General features: G+C 31.3%; 1 protein-coding gene and 1 long non-coding RNA gene across 3 annotated transcripts in view; one reads left to right on the top strand and one right to left on the bottom strand.

Annotated features, from left to right (window-relative positions):
* Positions 1-464: 464 nt before the first annotated feature.
* LOC107397510 (uncharacterized) overlaps positions 465-23,180 on the bottom strand; it is a 55,901-nt gene continuing 33,185 nt past the window's right edge. The window contains exons 4-5 of the long non-coding RNA XR_001574594.2: positions 724-978; positions 465-673 (exon numbers count right to left, since the gene is read on the bottom strand). This is a non-coding gene — a long non-coding RNA (uncharacterized LOC107397510). The remainder of the gene's footprint in view (positions 674-723; positions 979-23,180) is intronic.
* LOC658553 (choline transporter-like protein 2) lies at positions 18,987-22,895 on the top strand. Of its 2 annotated transcripts, none has more exons than XM_008193433.3 (14): positions 18,987-19,165; positions 19,210-19,329; positions 20,819-20,967; positions 21,017-21,082; positions 21,131-21,203; positions 21,257-21,320; positions 21,365-21,473; positions 21,519-21,705; positions 21,762-21,859; positions 21,904-22,014; positions 22,061-22,296; positions 22,346-22,512; positions 22,558-22,647; positions 22,696-22,895. In XM_008193433.3, exons 1-14 carry the CDS (start codon positions 19,115-19,117, stop codon positions 22,861-22,863), a joined length of 1,689 nt encoding a protein of 562 aa, XP_008191655.1. In that variant the 5' UTR covers positions 18,987-19,114; the 3' UTR covers positions 22,864-22,895. The 2 variants fall into 2 exon arrangements, with proteins under 2 accessions (XP_008191655.1, XP_015833332.1); XM_015977846.2 differs by having other exon boundaries at positions 19,017-19,165; positions 20,823-20,967.

Below are 23,180 nucleotides of genomic sequence, written 5' to 3'. Positions count from 1 at the left end.
TACGAGAATTTGTAAGCGGAAAAATTTTCTGCTAAAAATTGCGAAATTTTAAATCCGGATTTGGTACCAGGATCATAGGAACGCGAAGAGATCTTTTGGCGGGAAATTAAAATTTCCCGCCTTAAATCCGAAACACCTCTTCGCGTTTCTGTGATCCTGATACAAAATCCTGATTTTAATAAATTTCACAATTTTTAGCAGAAATTTTCTCTCTCTAAAATCTTCGTATTAGGATCACAGGAACGCGAAGAGGTCTTTCGAATTTCGGGCGGGAAATTTAAATTTCCCGCCAAAAGATCTCTTCGCGTTCCTATGATCCTGGTACCAAATCCGATTTTTAAATTTTGTAATTTTTAACAGAAAATTTTCCGTTTAAAACCCCATCACACCCCATCACGGTATTTTTGAATTTTGTAATATTTAACGTTACTATTGTGATCAAAAGTAATAAGAAAACTCAGGCGTAATTTCAATCTTGGTTTATTTTAAAAATAATTTTTAATAGAAGCACATTCGAACCACAAGTACTTACAACAGAAAAGAATGTAAAAATATCTTATTAAAGCAAATATTCATATTCAATCACTAACACATGGTTAAACCTCTTTCTTGATGAACTTCTGCCTTGATTGCAGTAGCTGTAGCTCGTTGCTCGTTGATTTTGGCTGATAACCTGCAAGAAATTCTTTGAATTGATCATATTATACCTTTTATGATAATTACCTGGTCATGGCTCATTAAAAAGTGACTGATTTTCTTGTCTTCGAAGTCTCGGAATACCATTTTTCCCTTAAGCTTCAAAAAATCTCTTCAAATTTAATACTACAAGCCTTGAAGTTCTGAATCTTCTTCCTTGCTGCTTTTTCTATCGCTTCGTTTTCTTTCTCGTCTTAGTAGATTGACCAGTTGTTACCTAATTCTCTTCCCTTTGAATTGAAACACTCCAGATTTTTCGATTTTTTCCATTATTCCTTGTCCCTGCAAACAAATAAAAATTTTGAATCAAAAAAATCTACGTATTTTCAATATTTTTAAATCAGAAAAAGTGTGAAGTGTGATCCTTGACAAGTTAAAGTAACCAGGTATTAAGTCTTCCTTTCGGAGTGAAAATACGAATTTATTTCTTTGTTTTTTGGTGTTTGCCTAGAGTATATCTTTTAATTCTTTAAGTGTGGGCAGTGCAGGGAGGATTTATGTGATCTTTGGCTGGGAAGCTCTGCTTGATTGGTATTGGCACTGCCGATATCTCAATGTTCGCTTGGTCGAGTAAATAGGTCAAAGAAGACTACTAGATTCGCCTTTTAACGGCTTGAAATAAGATGAGGTTTGTTAAGAGAGAGTTTCTCTTCATAAATTGACCAAAAGCGGCTTCAACGCACCTTAATTTTACCAAAAATTCAAAAGACATGTAATGCGAGCGAAACTTCGTTAGCTCCTGATGACACCTCCGAATAATAAAATTGTGTTTATGGAAACGGTACAGAGCGAAATTAAATTTAAATATAATTCGGTTAGAGTTAAAATTTCAGCATCTGGATGTCATCACAGCCAGCGAGTGCAGACGCGGCTGTTCAACACCACCAGCACTGTTTTGAAGGTATTGTCAGAGATATATTGCTTTGCGAACTCCACTCAATATGCGTCCTTAGGTATCATAGTCGTAGGTGTTAATGCCGCTTCTATTGTCTCAGCCAATAAGTCACTGCATGAATATTCAAGAAGCAAAACGGTTTGCACCTGCTTTCATTTTACGCTCCCGTCGTTTCACACTAATCTCAGCTACGCAGAAATAGCGCGCAAAACACAGATCGTCACCTGAATCGCAACTTCGGAGTAAAACGCCAGAAATTGATTTATATCGACAATTCGGAAGTAAAATTACCGTTGGGGGCGCCACTGAGCTAGGTCGAAAACAGTAACCATAAATGGCGGGAAAATGTTTATTCGGATATTTTGAGCGTTGTACGAATTTTGGGGCTTCACAATTATTACATTGCCTATGCGGAATGATTATTGCATCTTTGATGCAAGAAACTTATGTTGACAAATGAGAGATGACGAGGAAAACACGAATAACGAATGACTGTTTGGTTCACTTTCTTTATTGGAAAATTATTACAAAGACATTGAAAAGCCTACCTTTTGGCATAATTTACGTTTAAATGTATCAGCAGTTGTTAATCTTTATTGTAGTTTTGTAGATTTACCGCAGCATTTCATGATTTTTTCAGTGGAAAATTCTAACGTAAAATTCATAACACTTCACTAATTTATTGGTTTCTTGAGCCAAACTTTGTGTTCGCTGTGATCCATTACTTATAATCTTTAATTAGACAACTGTTTGATAACACTTTGTAATCAAAATTTAAATATTTTTCGCTTTTTATCCACTTTCAAGTTCCAACAATAAACACTTTATACCACGAAAAACTACAGAACCAAAGTCAACGCTAGTATTTACCACCACGTACTTTTAAAGTAATTCTTTCTATTGTAAGTAATTAACACTATACACGCAAAATTGTTGAACAATTCATTAAATGTCAGTTAAATATGGCATTACGAAAATTTCTTTACTGTTTTCGACATAGTTCAAAAGTCATCACCAGAGGGCGTCTAGTTAATTTCTTTTCCGAATAGCTGTAGTCTGGACAAAATAGACTAAAATACAGGGTTAGTCAATAGCGGGTTACTTCTGACATGTCCTAAGATAAAACATTCAAAAACAGTAATTGAATCAACACTGGTTTTTACTACTATGAACTGAAATGGGATATATTCTAGTATTATGGGTCGCCTTAAAAAAAAATCAGACGTAACCCACTATTAACTCACCCTGTGCAAAAATTCGCACAGAGCTGAAAATTAATACAGGTCTAAGGTACAGGCACAATCAAAAAGAATGACACCCTTAAATTCGCTGTCACAAATCTTTCCGATATGATTCGGTTAATGTGTACATTTGACCAGTTTATAAATTAGCTGTATATTGTGTCAACTAGATGGACAGTTTGTAAACAAACTTATTTGTTGAAATTTATGACCCAAAACATTTTAGTCGGACTTATTGGTAGGGGTGTCATTCTTTTTTATTGTGACTGTACAGGGTGCTGCATTTTGGATGTCCGAAACTAAGAGGTTTAGAAAAAAACAGGTGACACATTCTCGGGTCCGTTTTTTGACAAAATAATTTTGGTCAAAACCACATCCCGCTATCGTCTTTTGTTTTCGACTTATAAACAAAAGTTAACATTTTAGCGAAAGCGTAACAATTTATATCTTCCTTATTATAAATGATAAACACAGACATTATAAAGGCACTTTTTTCCGGAGAATTTTTTCACCGATTTTTTCTAATCATTCGTTTAGCTGTAATAACATAAAGTTGTATTTTTTTAAATAGGAATCATAGTTGGCTATGACATTTTTGAAAAGTCTATTTTTTCTGATTTCATATGTCTATTTGTGTAATACATTATTTTTTAATTATTAAAAAAAAAAAACATTTCGCTTTTTTATAGTAGGCCATGAAAAAATTTTGGATTTTTAACTCAAACTATGAAAAATGTATTACTCAACAAGTATTTATAATTTAATGATTTTTTAAACACTAATTAATTCAAAAACATCATAATAAATAATTATTAGATCAAATTTTTGCTATTAATAAAAATTATTTGTTTTTAGATTTAAAATGGCAAGCTTACATTGTCATTCAATTTTCTAATTAAACATGAAATGTTGGAAAAAAAGAAAAATTTTATTAATTGTATGATTGCTTGTAAATAAAATTTTATTTTACAAAAAAATATCAATCCAAACACCAAAATCAAATCCCATCTGGGGTAATAAAATACGTAACATTATCAACGTCACCTCCACTGCACTTTACTAAATCTAGTCAAATAGTTAGTGGCATCGTTTTCATTTTTTTGCACATTTTTTATGTAATTAAAATCGCATATTTGCTCAATTGAAAATAAATTTAACATAGCTTATTTTGATAAGTTCACATTTTTTACTTTAATAATCGTTCACAAAATTTCTAGATTATTCACACCGTTTATGTGAAATAATTTTTCCATGGCCTACTAGTTTAAAATATTTGAAATATATTTTTTATTAAAAGTATATAAAAATATCAAACTGTATTTATATTGTTTTCAGTTCAGAAAAAAATAAGCTTTTCGAAAATGTCATAGCCAACTATGATTCCTATTTAAAAAAATACATCCTTATGTTATTACACTTAAATGAACGGTTAAAAAAAATCGCTGATAACATTACTAAATTCTCCGTAAAGAAGTGCCTTTATAATGTCTTTGTTTCAAATCTGTATCCTTTATAATAAGCAAGATATGAATTTTTAATTGTTCATAAGTTGAAAACAAAAGCCGATAGCGAGATGCGGTTTTGACAAAGATTATTTTCTCAAAAAACGGACCCGAGAATGTGTAACAAGTTTTTTTCTAAACCTGTTAGTTTCGGAGATGCCCTTTTCGAACATCCAAAATGCAGCACCCTGTTCACTATTGCAGATAAAATATTAAAAGTCCCCATCGATCCGACGTACGCTAAAAAAGTTATTCAATGTCAAAGTCAAAAGTATCGGTTTTTTACATTTTTCTCGTAAACGGGAAGTCTTATCTTGAAAATTATCAAAAAGAAGTTGTACATAATACAATTATTTATAAAAATTGTTCTTATAATTTTTCTCCCACCAACTTATTCGATTTTTAGTACAAAATAATTACATTTGACTTAGAATGTGTTGTAACTGTTATAACTTTTGAAATATTTATTTTAATCTAAGATAATCTCGGAGATAATCAATAATTTTTGGTGACAAATATTTATTTTGGTGCTTATAATAACTCTTGCAACTGATAATCGAGTGCAATTGATAAATCTAAAAATATCTAAAAATATTGTGTTGGCAGCAAAGAACTGCGTATTATTTTTCATATCCGCGTAAATAAATAATATACGTTGGAAATTCAAGGTATGTCAAAAATTATACGTTTTCAGTTTTCAGCCGCTCAACGGGATATTTAATTCCTCGATAAAATATACTCAATTCCATAAATGCATTCATGGATGTAATGAATATAATTTCGTCCGTAATTGCAACATCTATTTTATTGCGTTTCAAAAATAATTGCTACTTTATTACTTGTGATTAATTCTTTCAACTAGGTCTTCTGTCGTTAAATTTATGAAAGAAACATCAATGCGAGAGTTGCAGTCCTCACAATTTATTCCTAAATTAGGTTTATTATTCAAATTACTTGAGTAAGTTAAGTCGTAGAAAAATAAAATGCAGTTTCTTATTATGTTTTTTTTTACAATTCATGATATAACATGAATAAATTTTGCGCTATAATAGTCTGAAAACCTAGACTTATTTTGTACTTTTAAGAGCTCCTACACAGGGAAATAACGACTACGTATACATATTTAAAACAGCGTTTACCGAAAAAAGCTTTTTAAAGTAGTCGTGGCATGATGCTTAAAATTCAATGTATCAAGCATAATTTGTCAAAATATATACGATTTTCGGGCACATTTTAAAAAGTAACTCTTCAAGTCTACAGTTTACATAATATCGTCTTTTACAATAATTTTTTAACAACTTTGAAACCGTTTTTAAAATTTTTAAAAACTTAATTCTATTTTATAACACTTTTATTTTTTTTATTTATCAACAAATCATTATTTACTATTTTTCTACTTTAAATTATCATCTACAATTTTTCACCCTCCACGATATTTTTTACCGAAATTGCTCCTCATATATAGGGTGAGTCTGTAGGGGGTTATTTCTGACATAATCTAAGATGCAACCAAAAATACTAACTTCACTTACCACTTGCATACTTCGTTTGATTTTTTAAAACACTAATTGAATTAACATTCGTTTTTAGGTGATGATAGTTGTTTTGTCTTTGAAATAATAATAGTCCATAATGAAATTTTAGTAAAACTGCCACGACAGAGATCATAATATGTACTTAGAAAAATTTAATCGTAGATTAATTTAAATTTTTTTTAACGATGTGGTCAACTGGAGTCAATTTATTATTCCTATATAATAGTTGCATATTAAAATCAGGAATAACCCACTACTGGCTCACCCTGTAGGGTGCTGCATTTTGGATGTCCGATAAAAAGAGGTTTAGAAAAAAACGAGTGACAAATTATCGGATCCGTTTTTTTGAGAAAATAATTTTGGTCAAAACCGCATCAACAAAAGTTGACATTTTAGCGAAATCTTAAACAATTCATAACTTCCTTACTATAAAAGATACACATTTGAAACACAGACATTATAAAGGCACTTTTTTCCGGAGAATTTAGTAATGTTATCACCGATTTTTTCTAATCATTCGTTTAGCTGTAATAACATAAAGTTGTATTTTTTTTAATAGAAATCATAGTTGGCTATGACATTTGTGAAAAGTTTATTTCTTTTCTGATTTCATGTGTCTATTTGTGTAATACATTATTTTTAAATTATTAAAAATAACAAAACATTTCGCTTTTTTATAGTAGGCCATGAAAAAATTTTGGATTTTTAATTCAAACTACGAAAAATGTATTACTCAACAAGTATTTATAATTTAATGATTTTTTAAACACTAATTAATTCAAAAACAGCATAATAAATAATTATTAGATCAAATTTTTGCGATTAATAAAAAATATTTGTTTTTAGATTTAAAATGGCAAACTTCTATTTTCTAATTAAACATGAAATGTAGAAAAAAAAGAAAATATTTATTATTTGTATGATTGCTTGTAAATAGAATTTTATTTTACAAAAAAATATCAATCCAAACACCAAAATCAAATCCCATCTGGGGTAAAAAATACTTAGCATTATCAATGTCACCTCCATTGCACTTTACTAAATCACAAAAAAGTGTCATCAAATATTTAGTGACGCATTGTTTTCAATTTTCTGAACATTTTTTATGTAATTAAAATCGTATATTTGTTCAATTGAAAATAAATTTAACAGCTTATTTTGATAATTTAGCGTTTTTTCCTTTAATAACCGTTCACAAAATATCCGGATTATTCACACTTTTTATGTGAAATAATTTTTCCATGGTCAGCTACTTTTATTTTAAATATAATAATATTTTAAATATATTTTTTATCAAAAGTATATAATAATATCAAACTGTATTTATATTGTTTTCAGTTCAGAAAAAAATAAGCTTTTCGAAAATGTCATAGCCAACTATGATTCCTATTTAAAAAAATACAACTTTATGTTATTACACTTAAACGAAAGGTTAAAAAAATCGCTGATAACACTACTAAATTCTCCGTAAAAAGTGCCTTTATAATGTCTTTGTTTCAAATGTGCATATTTTATAATAAGGAAGCTATGAATTGTTACGATTTCGCTAAAATGTTAACTTTTGTTTATAAGTCGAAAACAAAAGACGATAGCGAGATGCGGTTTTGACCAAAATTATTCTCTCAAAAAACGGACCCGAGAATGTGTCACTCGTTTTTTTCTAATTTCTAATTAATTTCTATTCGGATATCCAAAATGTACATTCACACATTCAACATTTTTGTTTTCTTCTTGATCTTTAGATTAGACTACTTTCAAAATTAATTTTCCGGTAGTTCCAGTTTTAGATTTAATGCAAAAACAAAACGCGGCGCAAAATTGAAAAAATCAGATGATAGCTTTTAAAACTACAATACATATAGCAAAGTTGGAAATAATTCTGATAAAGCGTTTTTAAAACGTGTTCCATTTCAGAACTTTTTCATATTTAAAATATTTAAATTAACAAAAACTTAATCCGCTTTTATATCATTCCATCTTTATTTTTATTGGTCTGTGCACAAATCATAATTTTTTTTCTTTTGTACTGTAAATTATTATCACAATTTACGATATTTTACACCAAAATTGCTCCTCATACACATTCCCACCTTCAACATTTTTGTTTTCTTTTTTATTTAATTTTATCTTTCCACTGACTATACACTAACTTCCAAAATCAGTTTTCTGGTTATTTCGGAAAATATATCTAAAAATCGGTCTAATTTAAATTTAATCATGGAATTAATTTGTGTACCGTTCCAAAACCTTGTCATATTTAAAATATCATGAGATCGAAAATATACTCAATTAGAGCAAGCTGTGCTTGCAGAACTTTAGCCGTTTAATTACACTTTAGCCACATTTAGCCGTTTATTTACGGCCGCACTTTTGAAGTTATGTTGTCTTATGTTGGTTTTACATAGCATATGACGTGGCTAAAGTTACACTTCACTTTCAAAGCTTGCTCTAAGTGAGCGTATTTTCGATCTCATGTTATTTGACAAGACAACACCAAAAAATTATAAAATTATTAAGAGAAACCCTCAAATGATTTTCTGTAGAATAGTTCTAGCATATTATTGATATGTGGATTTGCATGCGTTGAAGAATAATTTAGGAGACAGGAGTCCTCAATTAGCTGATGGGTTTTGATCGAAGATTAAGCATGGGATTAAGGCCGAGAGTTGTTCAATATTAAAATCCAATATCAGTACGGAGTCAGAAAGCAGAACGCGGGGTTGGAGTGCCCGTCATCCCTAGTCTCGTATAAGTCAAGATAACGCAGCGAGACCTGGAGCAGCATCTCCCTACAAAACGTCCTCCTGACTTCCGGATACGCTAGCTTACGCGTAATGCGAGATTAATTGCGTACGTTAGTCAATGCCAGGCCATTATATATCACGGGATTTAGACGACGGCAGCACTGCCCGACTCTCGAAAGACCGACAACTTTACATTTTATAACCCGAGCGAAAAAAGCCCAAACATTTTAAATTCTGACAAATTATAAACGCGAAACGCCGCAAGAAACACCGCAAAAACGCCTCATTTCGCGTCTTAATTTTATCTCGTCCCCGCGCTATTCTCATTAATGGCAGTTACGACCCTGGACAGCGATAATAATGCTCGATACTTCCAGAATTCGAGTTGTAATTAACTGAAAATCATGCAATATACACACATAAATTTGCGGCGTATGTATGGGATCTGCAGAGCTTCAAGGGATGTTGACTGAAGCCACTTAGTTAATTAGAAGCAGTCATGTAACTAAGTTTAATCTACAGATAAGTTATGCAATAAATTCAAGCCGACTTTAAAATACCCAAAAGACTCACAAATACTTTCATGCGCAGCGCAACCCTAGCGCGTTTCATTAGCCTTTCTAAATATGAAATCACTATTCAACTATACAGGCCTAGATTACCAACTTTTTAACTTGTAATATAAGTAGAGCGTTAAAATTTTATATACGATCCACGTCGATCATTTTGAATTCAACAACATTATTTTCAAGATGGCTGAACTTCCGAAACTGCGAGAAATTATCGCTAACTTTGAAATTTTAAGTGGTTACCACCTATTTTTATTGCATTCTTGAATTCGCCTATAGTATAGTATATTATTATACGAGTTTTATAAGACGTTCTATTGTGGCACAGGAACAGTTTTAGAGCACAACGAAGGAGTGTACTTATCTGTCATAGCTTTTGAAGTAAAGTTAGTTTGAAATAGTGACAAAAAACAGAATTCTAGCTTATTATTTTCACTTTTAATCGAGTAAACTTTTGAAAAATACGATAAAATTTTGCCATTAATTAAAAGAAATGTTAGATTTGTCCACCATTTTTACTCAAGAAGTTCAAAATTCGATAGCAGATTTAATTACTTCACGAAGTTATAATAAACTATAATTAAATATTATTGTTATGTTGCTTATTCGATAATGAACCAGCTAAAAACTAAATAAAATATTGGAGTTTAATAATTGTTGACATTTTACAAGGTCTATTTGATTAACTATGAAAATGACGTAAAAATCCGTTTTTTGTGATTTTTTTCAAAAACTATAAAAGACAAGGTATAGGACGTTTTGAGAAAAGTCACCATAAATATCGATATGCTTTCGATTGCCTTCGAAAAAACTGAGTTGTAGCAGTCTTTTGAAAAAATTATGCTAGCCATGAATTTTGACAGTTGACAATTTCACAAAATCTGAAGACAACTCTTCAAACCTTCGGTTCTAGAATGCAAAAAAAAAATTATTCACTTATCGCAAAGGGTTCAAGAGCAGTGGTATCTTAAATAAACCCTTGCAAATGAAAATTTTAAGAAAAAAATTGACAAACGGACTGAGTTACTTTACAAAATTCACTGAGTTAGCATAAACCATAATTAAATATTATTGTTTTGCTGCTTATATGATAATGAACCAGCTAATAACTAAATATAAAAATATAAAATGTTGAAGTTTGACAATTAATTATAGACCATTTTGCAAGGTCTACTTGATTAACTATAAAAATTACGAAGTAAAATCCCTTTTTTGTGTTTTTTTTTTCAAAAAGTGTGATAAGGTATAGGACGTGTTGATAAAAATCACCATAAATATTACTGTTTTTTCGATTGCCGTTAAGAAAATAGAGCCGATCCATTTGAAAAAACTGAGTTATAGCCGATTTTTGATAACCATTTTGGAAAAATCATACTAGCCTTGAATTTTGATAATTAACAATTTCGAAAAATCTAGACACCTCTTCAAACCTTCGGTTATAGAATGCAAAAAAAAATATTCACTTATCGCAAAGGGTTCAAGAGCTGTGCTATCTTAGGTAAACCCTTGCAAATGAAAATTTTAAGAAAAAAATTGACAAACGGGCTGAGTTAGTTTACAAAATTCACTAAGTTAGCATAAACTATAATTTAATTTTATTGTTTTGTTGCTTATTCGATAATAAACCAGCTAAAAACTAAATATAAAAATATAAAATGTTGAAGTTTGGCAATTAATTATTGACCATTTTGCAAGGTCTACTTGATTAACTATAAAAATTACGAAGTAAAATCCCTTTTTTGTGTTTTTTTTCAAAAACTGTGATAAGGTATAGGACGTGTTGATAAAAATCACCATAAATATTACTGTATTTTCGATTGCCGTTAAGAAAATAGAGCCGATCCATTTGAAAAAACTGAGTTATAGCCGATTTTTGATAACCATTTTGGAAAAATCATACTAGCCTTGAATTTTGATAATTGACAATTTCGAAAAATCTAGACACCTCTTCAAACCTTCGGTTATAGAATGCAAAAAAAAAATATTTACTTATCGCAAAGGGTTCAAGAGCTGTGCTATCTTAGGTAAACCCTTGCAAATGAAAATTTTAACAAAAAAATTGACAAACGGGCTGAGTTAGTTTACAAAATTCACTAAGTTAGCATAAACTATAATTTAATTTTATTGTTTTGTTGCTTATTCGATAATAAACCAGCTAAAAACTAAATATAAAAATATAAAATGTTGAAGTTTGGCAATTAATTATTGACCATTTTGCAAGGTCTACTTGATTAACTATAAAAATTACGAAGTAAAATCCCTTTTTGTGTTTTTTTTTCAAAAACTGTGATAAGGTATAGGACGTGTTGATAAAAATCACCATAAATATTACTGTATTTTCGATTGCCGTTAAGAAAATAGAGCCGATCCATTTGAAAAAACTGAGTTATAGCCGATTTTTGATAACCATTTTGGAAAAATCATACTAGCCTTGAATTTTGATAATTGACAATTTCGAAAAATCTAGACACCTCTTCAAACCTTCGGTTATAGAATGCAAAAAAAATATTCACTTATCGCAAAGGGTTCAAGAGCTGTGCTATCTTAGGTAAACCCTTGCAAATGAAAATTTTAACAAAAAAATTGACAAACGGGCTGAGTTAGTTTACAAAATTCACTAAGTTAGCATAAACTATAATTTAATTTTATTGTTTTGTTGCTTATTCGATAATAAACCAGCTAAAAACTAAATATAAAAATATAAAATGTTGAAGTTTGGCAATTAATTATTGACCATTTTGCAAGGTCTACTTGATTAACTATAAAAATTACGAAGTAAAATCCCTTTTTTGTGTTTTTTTTCAAAAACTGTGATAAGGTATAGGACGTGTTGATAAAAATCACCATAAATATTACTGTATTTTCGATTGCCGTTAAGAAAATAGAGCCGATCCATTTGAAAAAACTGAGTTATAGCCGATTTTTGATAACCATTTTGGAAAAATCATACTAGCCTTGAATTTTGACAGTTGACATTTTGGAAAAATCTAGAAGGCTCCTTGAAACTTCGGTTATCGAATTAAAAAAAATTATTAACTTATCGCAAATGGTTCAAGGACTGTGAGATTTTAAATAAACCATTGCAAATGAAAATTTTTACAAAAAAAAGACATATGTCAAAAACTATGACATTTAAGTACCAACAACTTGGGTAAATTTTTCTCAGTTTAAGAAGGTGAATTTAGAAAAGCAATAAAAATGTTTGGTTACAGCCATTTTGAAAATAATTTATTTAAACTCGGAATGGCCGATTTGGATTGTGTACAAAATTCCAAAGCTCTAGTTTTATTAGAAGTTAAAAAATTTCAATAAGGCCGTAAAAGAATCACCCTGAATTTTCGTTTACCAATTTCCTTAATTGATCAGCGCACAAAAATCACGTATTCCCAGTGTCAAATTTGTGCGAACTAGATGAGAAGACGTGTGTGAATAGCAAGGATAGCAGAGAACAGTGCGTGCCTCGCATCTGTAACTAATTAGTCATAGTATCTAATTCGCTAATTGGGAACAAGACCCGACTATCTAAAATCGAGGAATGATCCTTTACACCTGTGGTAACGGCACACCAAACAGATTTTTAATCAAATGATAAATTGATCGGGAAGAAATACCGCAGCGTCAACAAATTCCAAATTCATCATTAAATTATTAGCAGCACCGAGGAGAAGTGACACAAAAAATTTAATATGTATCTATCATTCGACGACAAAAAATGAAATGTGGCAACGTTCCCACGCTGAGTGGATCCTTTTGCTTGTCCTTTAATCCTTCCACGGATATTGTGCGAATAATCCAATGTCGATATTTCTTTCTGTATGTGAAGTATCGACAGCAAATGGGGACAAAAACAGTTTTCTTGCACGATTTTTATATATAAAACTTTATAATAATTGTGCTTAACATCATACAGGCCCATATGTTCATTTTTTTAAAAGTTCTCGAACAGATTTAATAACCAAAATAAAAAATTAAAACGGAATAAATTAAAATAAAACAGTTAAAGAAGTTATTGAGACTTTCACACAAAATGCTATATTTTCCTGTTAACGCCTTAATTTGTTTGGTTTTTACTTATGTTTTGTGTTTAAGTTTCATGTTACTAAGTGTTTTCATCCTAGAAGGTGAGTCTACTAAAGTATATTGTCATTATATCTCAAAAAAAAATAGTCGCCTAGAAATCAGCGTTTGCTAGTAAAAACATTGTATTTTTTCTGTATCCATGTGAATTTTTTCAGATTTTTTCTTCAATTCTTTATACCTAAAATGAATTAATTAAATACTATTAAGTAGCTGCAAAAAATTGTTAAATATTCTATGACAAAAATCCGCAAAAAATGTTGCTAGCCCCAAAAACTATTTAAGTAAATTTAAGTAAAAATAAAAAAATTAAATAACCGTACTTTTGGTGACAGCAAGAATTTTTATAATTTTTTTAGAATTTGTTTACAGTTCCTTATAACTAAAATGAATTAATTAATTAATATTAAGTAGCTGAAAAAAATTGTTATATGTTCTGTGATAAAAATCCGTAAAAAAATGTTGCTAGCCTCAAAAAATGTTTAAGTAAATTTAAGTAAAAATAAAAAATTTAAATAACCGTACTTTTGGTGACAGCAAGAACTTTTATAATTTTTTTTAGAATTCTTTTACAGTTCCTTACAACTAAAATGAATTAATTAATTACTATTAAGTGGCTGCAAAAAATTGTTAAATGTTCTGTGATAAAAATCCGTAAAAAAATGTTGCTAGCCCCAAAAACTATCTAAGTAAATTTAAGTAAAAATAAAAAAATAACCGTACTTTTGGTGACAGCAAGAATTTTTTACCAGAAAACATCTTTAAGCATCCTTGCCTTAAAATAACACTTGAAATAATAAAATTTCGATTAATTCATATTTTCATATTTGTAATTTTATTGATGTTACAAGTAAATGTGAAAACTTTGCTAGTTTGTAAACTAGCCAAACCGTTGGCTTTTTAAATAGAAAATAAAATTCTAAATAAAATAGCGGCTAGTTTACAAATTAAGTTTAGTCGTAATATTAATATTATAAGGGAGGGTAGAAAAATTCTGAAAAATTAACAGACATAGAGACCGCCGGATTCGTTGATACCATGTATTAGTTTTTGCGATATAGTGGGAGATACTTTTAGCAGACTCACCCCGTATGATTATTAAAAAAAAAATAAGAAAAATCGACCCTTATAAAGTAAAACAAGAACAGAAAAATAAGCTTTTTTGTGTAATTTTCAATAATTTATTTTATTATATATACAGGGTGCATCAATACTAATTTTAGCCGGCAAGGTATATGGTTAGAAAATTACGAAATTAATCCACTATTTCGTGTATTGTCAACTTCCAGAAAAACAAAAATCTAATGTTGTTTCAGTTTATTACTATTGACAAATCAAACGCATTGTATTAAATAATTTCAAAAATATGTACATCACAATTAATTCACTCAGTATTGTATTTTATTATTAACTATTATTAACAGAAAAATAAGGAAGTGTACTATAACAAAATATTAACCAAAAATATCGGATTTACGAAATAAAATCGACCTATTCCGGGATTTTTTTTGAAACATTACCCACAACAAAGACATGATTTTTGTGTGTTAACTTTTTTTCAGAGAGTATAAGCCCTTCAGTGCTATTTTTCTGTTTGGTGCTTATATCAAAGGGACAACAAACATTCGTTTCAAAATATTTTTTAACCGAGTAAAATTTAAAAGCGCTCTCGGCTCGTCAAAGTTGTATTGCAACATAAACAAACCATGTAAACACAACTAACTAAATAAACTTCATCAATTTATAAAACAGATTAGGGCTGTTAAAATATAACGGTTAATTATTTCGTGTTTAGGGGAATTATTATAAGCTAGCACCATAATACACAATAATTATAACATCATTCTAAAAAAGTGTATTGGACCAAATTAATTTATGACATGGTCAGAAAACCACTCTTATCAAACTATCCAGGACTAAAAATAGTTCAAAAATTTTGAATAATATTGGTAATAAAAATTGGAGAATACATTTACAATTCTTAACATTTACAGCTTGTAAGTGCATATTCCTTGTAATTCAAAAAAAATTAATTTGAAAATTAAGTGGCCAATACTTGGAAAGGTCCAATTAATCACTAATTATAATTTGATTACAATGAGCTATGCAAGGAATAACTTTTTTGTTAAGACAGAATGCTATTAGAAATTACAAAAAAAAATCACTGACTCATATTACCTAATTAATTAACATTACAGTGAACTGTACGGCAAAGTAGTATTTAATAGAGAACGCTGGTTTATGTGTGATTGTTCGTTAATGAGATACAGTAAAAAATACTTTCAGCAACTCACCCTGTATTTATACACACCTGCGCGTTTTTAACTAGTATATGACAAATTTAATTATTTGGTAACTAAAAATCGAATAAATCACACCGGAAATAATCCGGGGGGAATCTCCCGGAAAGCGCTATTGAATTCTAAAACAATTCCATCGTCGCGAATAATTCCTGATTCTGGTCTATATTCGAACTTACGATTTGGTTCATAGGTAAGGAGATAAAATAAGAAAATGTAAATTTTATCGCCGATTTTATTTGATTTAGTCCGCCGTTATGGGCACATGGCACACGAAGTGTTCGAATGTAATATGATCGAATGATCGCAAATCCCGCTTCCGTATAAGAAACAAGCTGATGAACCGTTCGCGAACGCTTAATTATGTTATATATGCTGGAACTGATTTTTCCAAAGATATGCGCTTAAACGTGCATGCAATTTTTACAAGTCGGAAAATTTTATTAGGTTTCCCGCGGGACACACACACGGCAAAAAACCTTCATAGAATTAAGGTCGAATTTCCACTTCCCTAACTCAGTTTCTTTTATTTTTCTTTCGACTTCGACACCCGGTCACTTCCATAATTTCATTTTTAACTAGATCTTTGAGCGCAAACACGATATTTATTGGCTGTTCGAGGATAAATAATGGACGGCTTCTTGAGACCCAAATTGGGAAACCGCTCTGGTCCATGTAATTTTAATAGGATTGCTATTTGATTTCGGGAGGGAAGCCATAAAGCGTTCAGTAATCAATTCGATTTTGTTCAACATTAAATGATCAGTATACTTTATTGTTTAACGGCAAAAATCAAAATTAACGTGCGCATACAGTATTTTATTTAAACGACAAGTATTTTTTATCAGTAAAAATATTAAATGCACAGTAAGAAGAAGAGATGCACAGCAAAAATAATAAATGCACAGCAAAAATAATAAACGTACAGTAAAAATAATAATTACACAGTAAAAATAATAAATGCACAGAAAAATAATAAACGCACAGTAAAAATAATAAAAGCACAGTAACAATAATAAATGCACACAAAAAATAATAATTACACAATAAAAATTATAAACGCACAGTAAAAATAATAAATGCACAGAAAAATAATAAACGCACAGTAAAAATAATAAATGCACAGTAAAAATAATAAATGCACAGTAAAAATAATAAATGCACAGAAAAATAATAAAAGCACAGTAAGAATAATAAAAGCACAGTAAAAATAATAAAGGCACAGTAAAAATAATAAATCCACAGTAAAAATAATAAATGCACAGAAAAATAATAAATGCACAGTAAAAATAATAAATGCACAGCAAAAATAATAATTACACAGTAAAGATTATAAACGCACAGTAAAAATAATAATTGCACAGTAAAAATAATAAATGCACAGTAAAAATAATAAATGCACAGTAAAAATAATAAATGCACAGTAAAAATAATAAATGCACAGAAAAATAATAAATGCACAGTAAAAATAATAAATGCACAGTAAAAATAATAAATGCACAGAAAAATAATAAAAGCACAGTAAAAATAATAAAGGCACAGTAAAAATAATAAATGCACACTAAAAAGAATAAATGCACAGTAAATATCATCTCAAAACTAGAGAGTGTAGAAATCCACATTTCGAGTTTTACGTTTTCGAGTGTTGTAGTCTATTTTTTTTTATAATCAACTGTCTAAAAGCCATCAGGTTGCCATTATCATAAATGGTAATTTTTTGAATTAAGGTTGGTGTAATTTTTTACCTGGAAAATTGAATTTCCAAATTTTCCAAGTAGTCTCCACGTACAACAACATATCTAGTTATTTTATACCATCTTTAGACTAACGAATTAGCGATTAACACTAACGTTCAATTTTCAAAAATGTCAAATCTGGTAGTCAAAATGTCAAATACAGAATACAGCGAGTTTCAAAAGTAGTTGTACATGAACTTTTAGGGTGATACAGTCTGGTCTTTAACAGAATTTTGACACTGACAGTTTATTACCAAAAAAAAATGAACTATAGCTACTGAGCGTTTATTATTTAAAATGTGCAAACTGAAACTAGATACTGTGCATATACGATTTTTTTTATAAAATTCTGTGCGTGGTTTACTAGTCATTGAAATTTTTTACGGTGCAAAAATAAATGATCATTTATTATTTTTTACTGATCAAAATCAATTTTATTACTGATCGCTTTATTACTATCCTTTATACCTTTTGGAAGCATTTAAAAGCGCTCAAGTTTGGACTTTTCGCTTGTGTCGGCTGAAAGAAGGTGATATTTTCGAGTCGGTGCACTCGTGCTTCCATTAATCATGTTTTTAGCGCTAATTTTGTGCGGGATTAGAAGGTATTTTCGGAATTTTTTGTGGCTCTATAAATAAATTTTCGGCTGGAAGAATAAATGAACGTGTTTGTTTCGGAACAAGGGCATTAATAACCCAGCATTCAAAGTTTTTTAATGGAAAAATTAATTATGACAGAAAACAAATAATCCCACTGTCTGAAAGTCTGAATTGGTTTAACACATAATTTAATACGGATTACAGCGGTGCCGTATATGAAAACCCCTTTTTTTGTACCGGAGTATTCCGGTGCTAAATTGGATCGTAACGACCAGGAATGAAATAAAAACACTTTGGTATTAAAGCGTTTATTTTAAAATAATTTCCGACGACGACACAAAGTGCGCTTCAAATTTTTAGCATTCAGTGTCAAAGTTGGTCGAGTTGAGTTATAATAATAAAATGAGTCTTAATTTCAGTTGCGGGATTGTGGAAGTTAGTGTATAAATAACGGTTGCCACCCGCAGTGTTTAATTATAATGATAAAAACATAAGTTGCTGCTTTGCTGAAAGGAAACTCAACCCAACCTTATCGGTGATTTAAAAATGTATGGAAAGAAATGTAATTAAAAGTGTTAATAGACTATTATCCCGAAGAAACTAACGTAAAATCTAATAAAGCATCCTTGTGCAGCTTTAGTAATTTATAAGCCTGAAACAGTGAGTGCCCAAACTACTTTGAAACTTTTTGATAGGAAAGTTTGTGAAATATCCCCACAATGAAAGAATTTCAGCGCAGTGTGTGCTAAATATCTATCTAATTTTCTCATTCCGAGGGGCATTATTAAAGTTTAAATTGATTTGAAGTTGTCAAGTCGCGATAATTAAGTAGATGTGAAGGTTAGTCGCATAGTTTGCAGCCAACAAATAATTTGATTCCGACTTGGAGTAAGTCTAACGCCAACATCTTAACACGTTCAGAATCAATACTTGTGGCGTACCTTCCCCTAAAAGCCAGATTCTAAGTGGTTTATGTAGATGATGTAATAGTATACGAACGGTGCAGCACTAAGCTTACTAAATTTCTCAAACACCAGCTCTGGAAACCTTTCTCAACATTAACAACTCATCGCAAAATAAACATTCGTTACTTCCAACGTCTCGCATTGAGCGAGAAAAAAGTTGCTGTCTATCAATCAAAATCTGACGCTAAATTTCACCCGCCATGTGGCAGAAATTGTCAAATTCTTGTGATTACTTATCACAATTCTACAACCGCAATGCGTCGCCAGTTTGAGGAACCTGCCTACAAGAAAGTCCCAGCAGTGAATGTAATAATTAATTCTCAAAAATATCGTTTTAAACACGGTTTCAGATTTACGAATTTCGGGAATTAACCCCCTTGGACAAGCTAGAATTTCCGGAATTGCCCAAAAATCGGAAATGTACCAACGTGACGATGCTCATAGTTTTCATAACTTTTGTCGCCGGATTGGTGAGTTGTCCACCGATTTTCAGACAGGACCACGGATATCTAAAGGCTAGGATGCGAAACGACGTACGAATAAAACGTTCCCATCCTCAATGGTTCCGTTAGTGGCGCCAAAGAGCGCAGTTATTTAAATAAATGGTTGTATTATAATAACGGTTAGCACAAGGCAAAAAAAACATAATGCAAAAAATGTATCGTAAACTATATTTAAATAATTTCAAACTTTTACTAATTTGCACTTTGCCCCATATTTTTCAAAACGCTGCGAATACGGTTACAGATACAGGAAAAATGTTAGGAAGAAAGTTGTAGAGAATTAAATTTGCTACAAAAAAGTCCGCGAGACCATATCCCTATCTTCAACCATTTAGGTCCCAAATTTGGTCAAAGACGCTCAAGGAATGGTTTTGCTTCATTTGGCCGGTGGTCAAGTACTGGAAAATTAATTTATACCTAAACCGTTGAAGATAGAAATATGGTGTCACGGACTTTTTTGAAAAAAAATTAATTCTCTACAACTTTGTTATTTACATTTTTTTTGTATCTTCAACCGTTTTCGCTGCGTTCGCTGAAATATAAGGTGGAACGCAAATTGACAATTCTAAACGATAGTTGTTTGCGCACCGCACCGTTGCATATTTATCAAAACGCTGCGAATACGGTTACAGATACAAGAAAAATATTAGAAAGAAAGTTGTAGAGAATTAAATTTGCTACAAAAAAGTCTGCGAGACCATATCCCCACCTTCAACCATTTAGATCCCAAGTTTGGTCAAAGACGCTCAAAGGATGGTTTTGCTTCATTTGGCCGGTGGTCAAGTATTGGAAAATTAATTTATACCTAAACCGTTGAAGATAGAAATATGGTGTCGCGGACTTTTTTGTACAAAATTTAACTCTCTACAACCTTGTTTTTTACGCATTTTTGTATCTTCAACCGTTTTCGCTGCGTTCGTTGAAATATAAGATGGAACGCAAATTGACAATTCTAAACGATAATTTTTTGCGCACCGTTGCATATTTATCAAAACGCTGAGAATACGGTTAAAGATACAAAAGAAGTGTAAGAAACAAAGTTGTAGAGAATTAAATTTTCTATAAAAAAGCTGGGGACACCATATTTCTACCTTCAACAGTTTAGGTATAAATTAACTTTCAGTTACTTAACCACCGGTAACAAACGAATCCGTCGCTTGAGTGTATTTGAACGAGTTTAGGGTCTAAACCGTTGAAGATAAAGATATGGTCTCGCTGACATTTTTAAAGTAAATTTAATTCTCTACAACTTTCTTATGAACATTTTTCTTATATATTTAACCGTATTCGCAGCGTTTTGAAAAATACGGGACGAAGCGCAAATTTTAAATTATAAATATTTTTTTTCTACTGTTATGAAAATTTTAGTCGTCAATTTTTCTCAGTCTGTTGAGAATGCAGAGCTCAACATTTCTGCATTTTTCCAAAGTAACTCCTAACTCATAGTTCTCCGTAGATAGGACTCATATTATCCATTTCGTTTAACAAACATCTGAGACGGTGGTGGTACGGCTACGACAGTTGCGAAAATTTATGCGGTTTTAAAAATGTGAGGATTTCCTTTCGACCCGAGGACTGCAAACCCGAAGACTATCGTGACTTTCCGTAAGCTTTTCGTTTGTAAAAACCAATTTGCAAAATTGTGTCTATTAAGGGTAGTACTTTACGCGAATGTGACCACAACGTGTGTCAAACTGGCCGACTGCAAACCCTCGGACTTGTAAGTTTTGATTTTTCCAAACGCTCTCATAACAAATGTTCCTTCAAGTAACCTATTTTTCGGAAGATGTTTTCCGAAGGACTCGCTACCTGAGGAGACCATAAAAGTGCAAAAATATTTCGTAAAGTATTTCTCGTTGATCGTTTTATTTTCATTATTCACCAACTTTTTCAGGAAATAATTTCAAACACTTGGAAGGCACGATATGCAATAACGGTCATGGTCTTCGCAGCACTTGGTAAAAACACCAAACAATTACTAGTCCACTATTTTTATTTCCAGGCCTCATTCTCCTGATTTATGGCCTCTTTCGAGTAAGTGCCAAATTCACTTTCATGGCCCTGATAATTGTGATGACGTCTTTATCTGCAGTTATCACAATCGGTTTCTGGTAATCACCCAAACTGTCCAATTCTTGACTAATTGAAATCACTAGGAGCACCTATTTCTTGAAGCAAGGTCGTCCGTATTTAATGCCAAGTATTGTGAGCTTGATTTATTTGATACCTTTCTTGGTTTTGCTCCATTTTCTCCGCAAATACTTTTTCCTCATGGCTCGGTTGTACCGAGAAACAGTGAGGATCATTTTCCAAGCTCCGATCACTCTCGTCCAACCACTAATAGTAATTTAGGTCTCTACCAAATTTTCATAAGAATTTATTCAAATAACAAATTTTAGACGATCTTGTTCGTGTTCATCCTTGACGCGATCATTATTTACTTGTTGTTGCTTCTGTACGCAGTGGAGGGAAAAATTACATACAGTACCGAACTAAAGTAAGATCACCAAACCCAAACAAATTTTCGGTTAATTGTTGCAGAGTTTTGAACACGTTGTTCATAAGTGTGGTGATGTTTTGGTTGTTTGCTTTTGCCAACGGGTGTCAATGTTTGATTGTTAGTGGTGTCATTCAAGCGTATTTTTTTGCAAGGTATGGCCCAAAATTGGGGAGCAAAACCACAACAGTTGGATTTTAGGAACAAATCAACTTTGTGTTGTCCGTATTTTTTTACCCTCTGGATGGGGTTGCACTACCACCTTGGAACCATTGCTACTGGTGCTCTGGTTATAACAATCTTGCGAATTCTAAAACCACTAACCGAGTGTTTTGGAAACAGACCACACACTGGTTTCTGTGGCGTAGTGGCGGTTTGTTCTGAGTGGTTAAGGGAAATGAGTGACTATCTTACACGAAAAGCATACATTATGACCGGTATTTTCATTTCAGTAAATTGTTAACACAATTAACTGTTTTGTTTCAGCTCTTCATGGTCGAGGTATCTTCAAATCAGGCCGTCGAGCTGTTAGACTCCTTTGGCTCTTTCTGTGTGATACAATAATCATCGATGAATTGGCTTGCATTTTTATGCACGCCTTGTCCTTTTTTATAATGTTGTGTGGCATAATTTTGGGCATTGTGATAATTCTGGTGATTTTTTCAGCTCAGTTTAACTTTTCAAAAACGATGTTTCAGCCCTTGAAGGTGAAATATATCTACGTTCCGGTCGTTTTGGGTGTGTGTTTGGCGGGCACCGTGACGTTTTTTTACGTCTCTGTTATGAATGTAAACGGATGTGAAAGTAATTAAAGGAGAATAAATCATCGATTTCAGGTCGCAATCGAAACGCTTTTTTTGTGTTTTTGCGAAGACAGGTTTCTGAATACGGGAAATAGGGATAATCCCTATTTCATGACGCCAGAATTTTACACCCTTATGATAGATGCCCTCGAAATGGCTTACGGAGGAGAATTGGGACATAGGACATACAGCGATAACTGATTGTAATAATAACAAAATCTGAAATAAACGATCAAAAGTATAATAATAGTGTCTTTATCAGCTGTTATCACATCCTATTTTTCCTATTCACCACATAGAACAATCCAATTTTTCATTAATTCAAATCACTAGAAACACTTATTTTTACGTCTGTATTTAATGCCAAGTATTGTGAGCTTAATTTATTTGATATTTATTAAGTTTCGCTTCATTTTCTCTGCAAACACTCATGACTCGTTTGTACAAAGAAACAGTGAAGAATTTTCCAAGCTCTGATTACTCACTTTCAGCCACAAGCTCATCCAGATTTTGATAAG

The sequence above is a fragment of the Tribolium castaneum genome, chromosome 1 (genome assembly GCF_031307605.1).
Source record: "Tribolium castaneum strain GA2 chromosome 1, icTriCast1.1, whole genome shotgun sequence".
NCBI lineage: Eukaryota > Metazoa > Arthropoda > Insecta > Coleoptera > Tenebrionidae > Tribolium > Tribolium castaneum.
This window is presented reverse-complemented; position numbering and strand designations above follow the sequence as displayed.

Coding starts and splice junctions, on each gene's coding strand:
- LOC658553 (XM_008193433.3), top strand. CDS start 19,115: ATGCGTCGCCAGTTTGAGGAACCTGCCTACAAGAAAGTCCCAGCAGTG. Junction 20,968..21,016: donor GAAGACTATCGTGACTTTCC/GTAAGCTTTTCG, acceptor GTGTCTATTAAG/GGTAGTACTTTACGCGAATG. Junction 21,706..21,761: donor CTCTCGTCCAACCACTAATA/GTAATTTAGGTC, acceptor AACAAATTTTAG/ACGATCTTGTTCGTGTTCAT.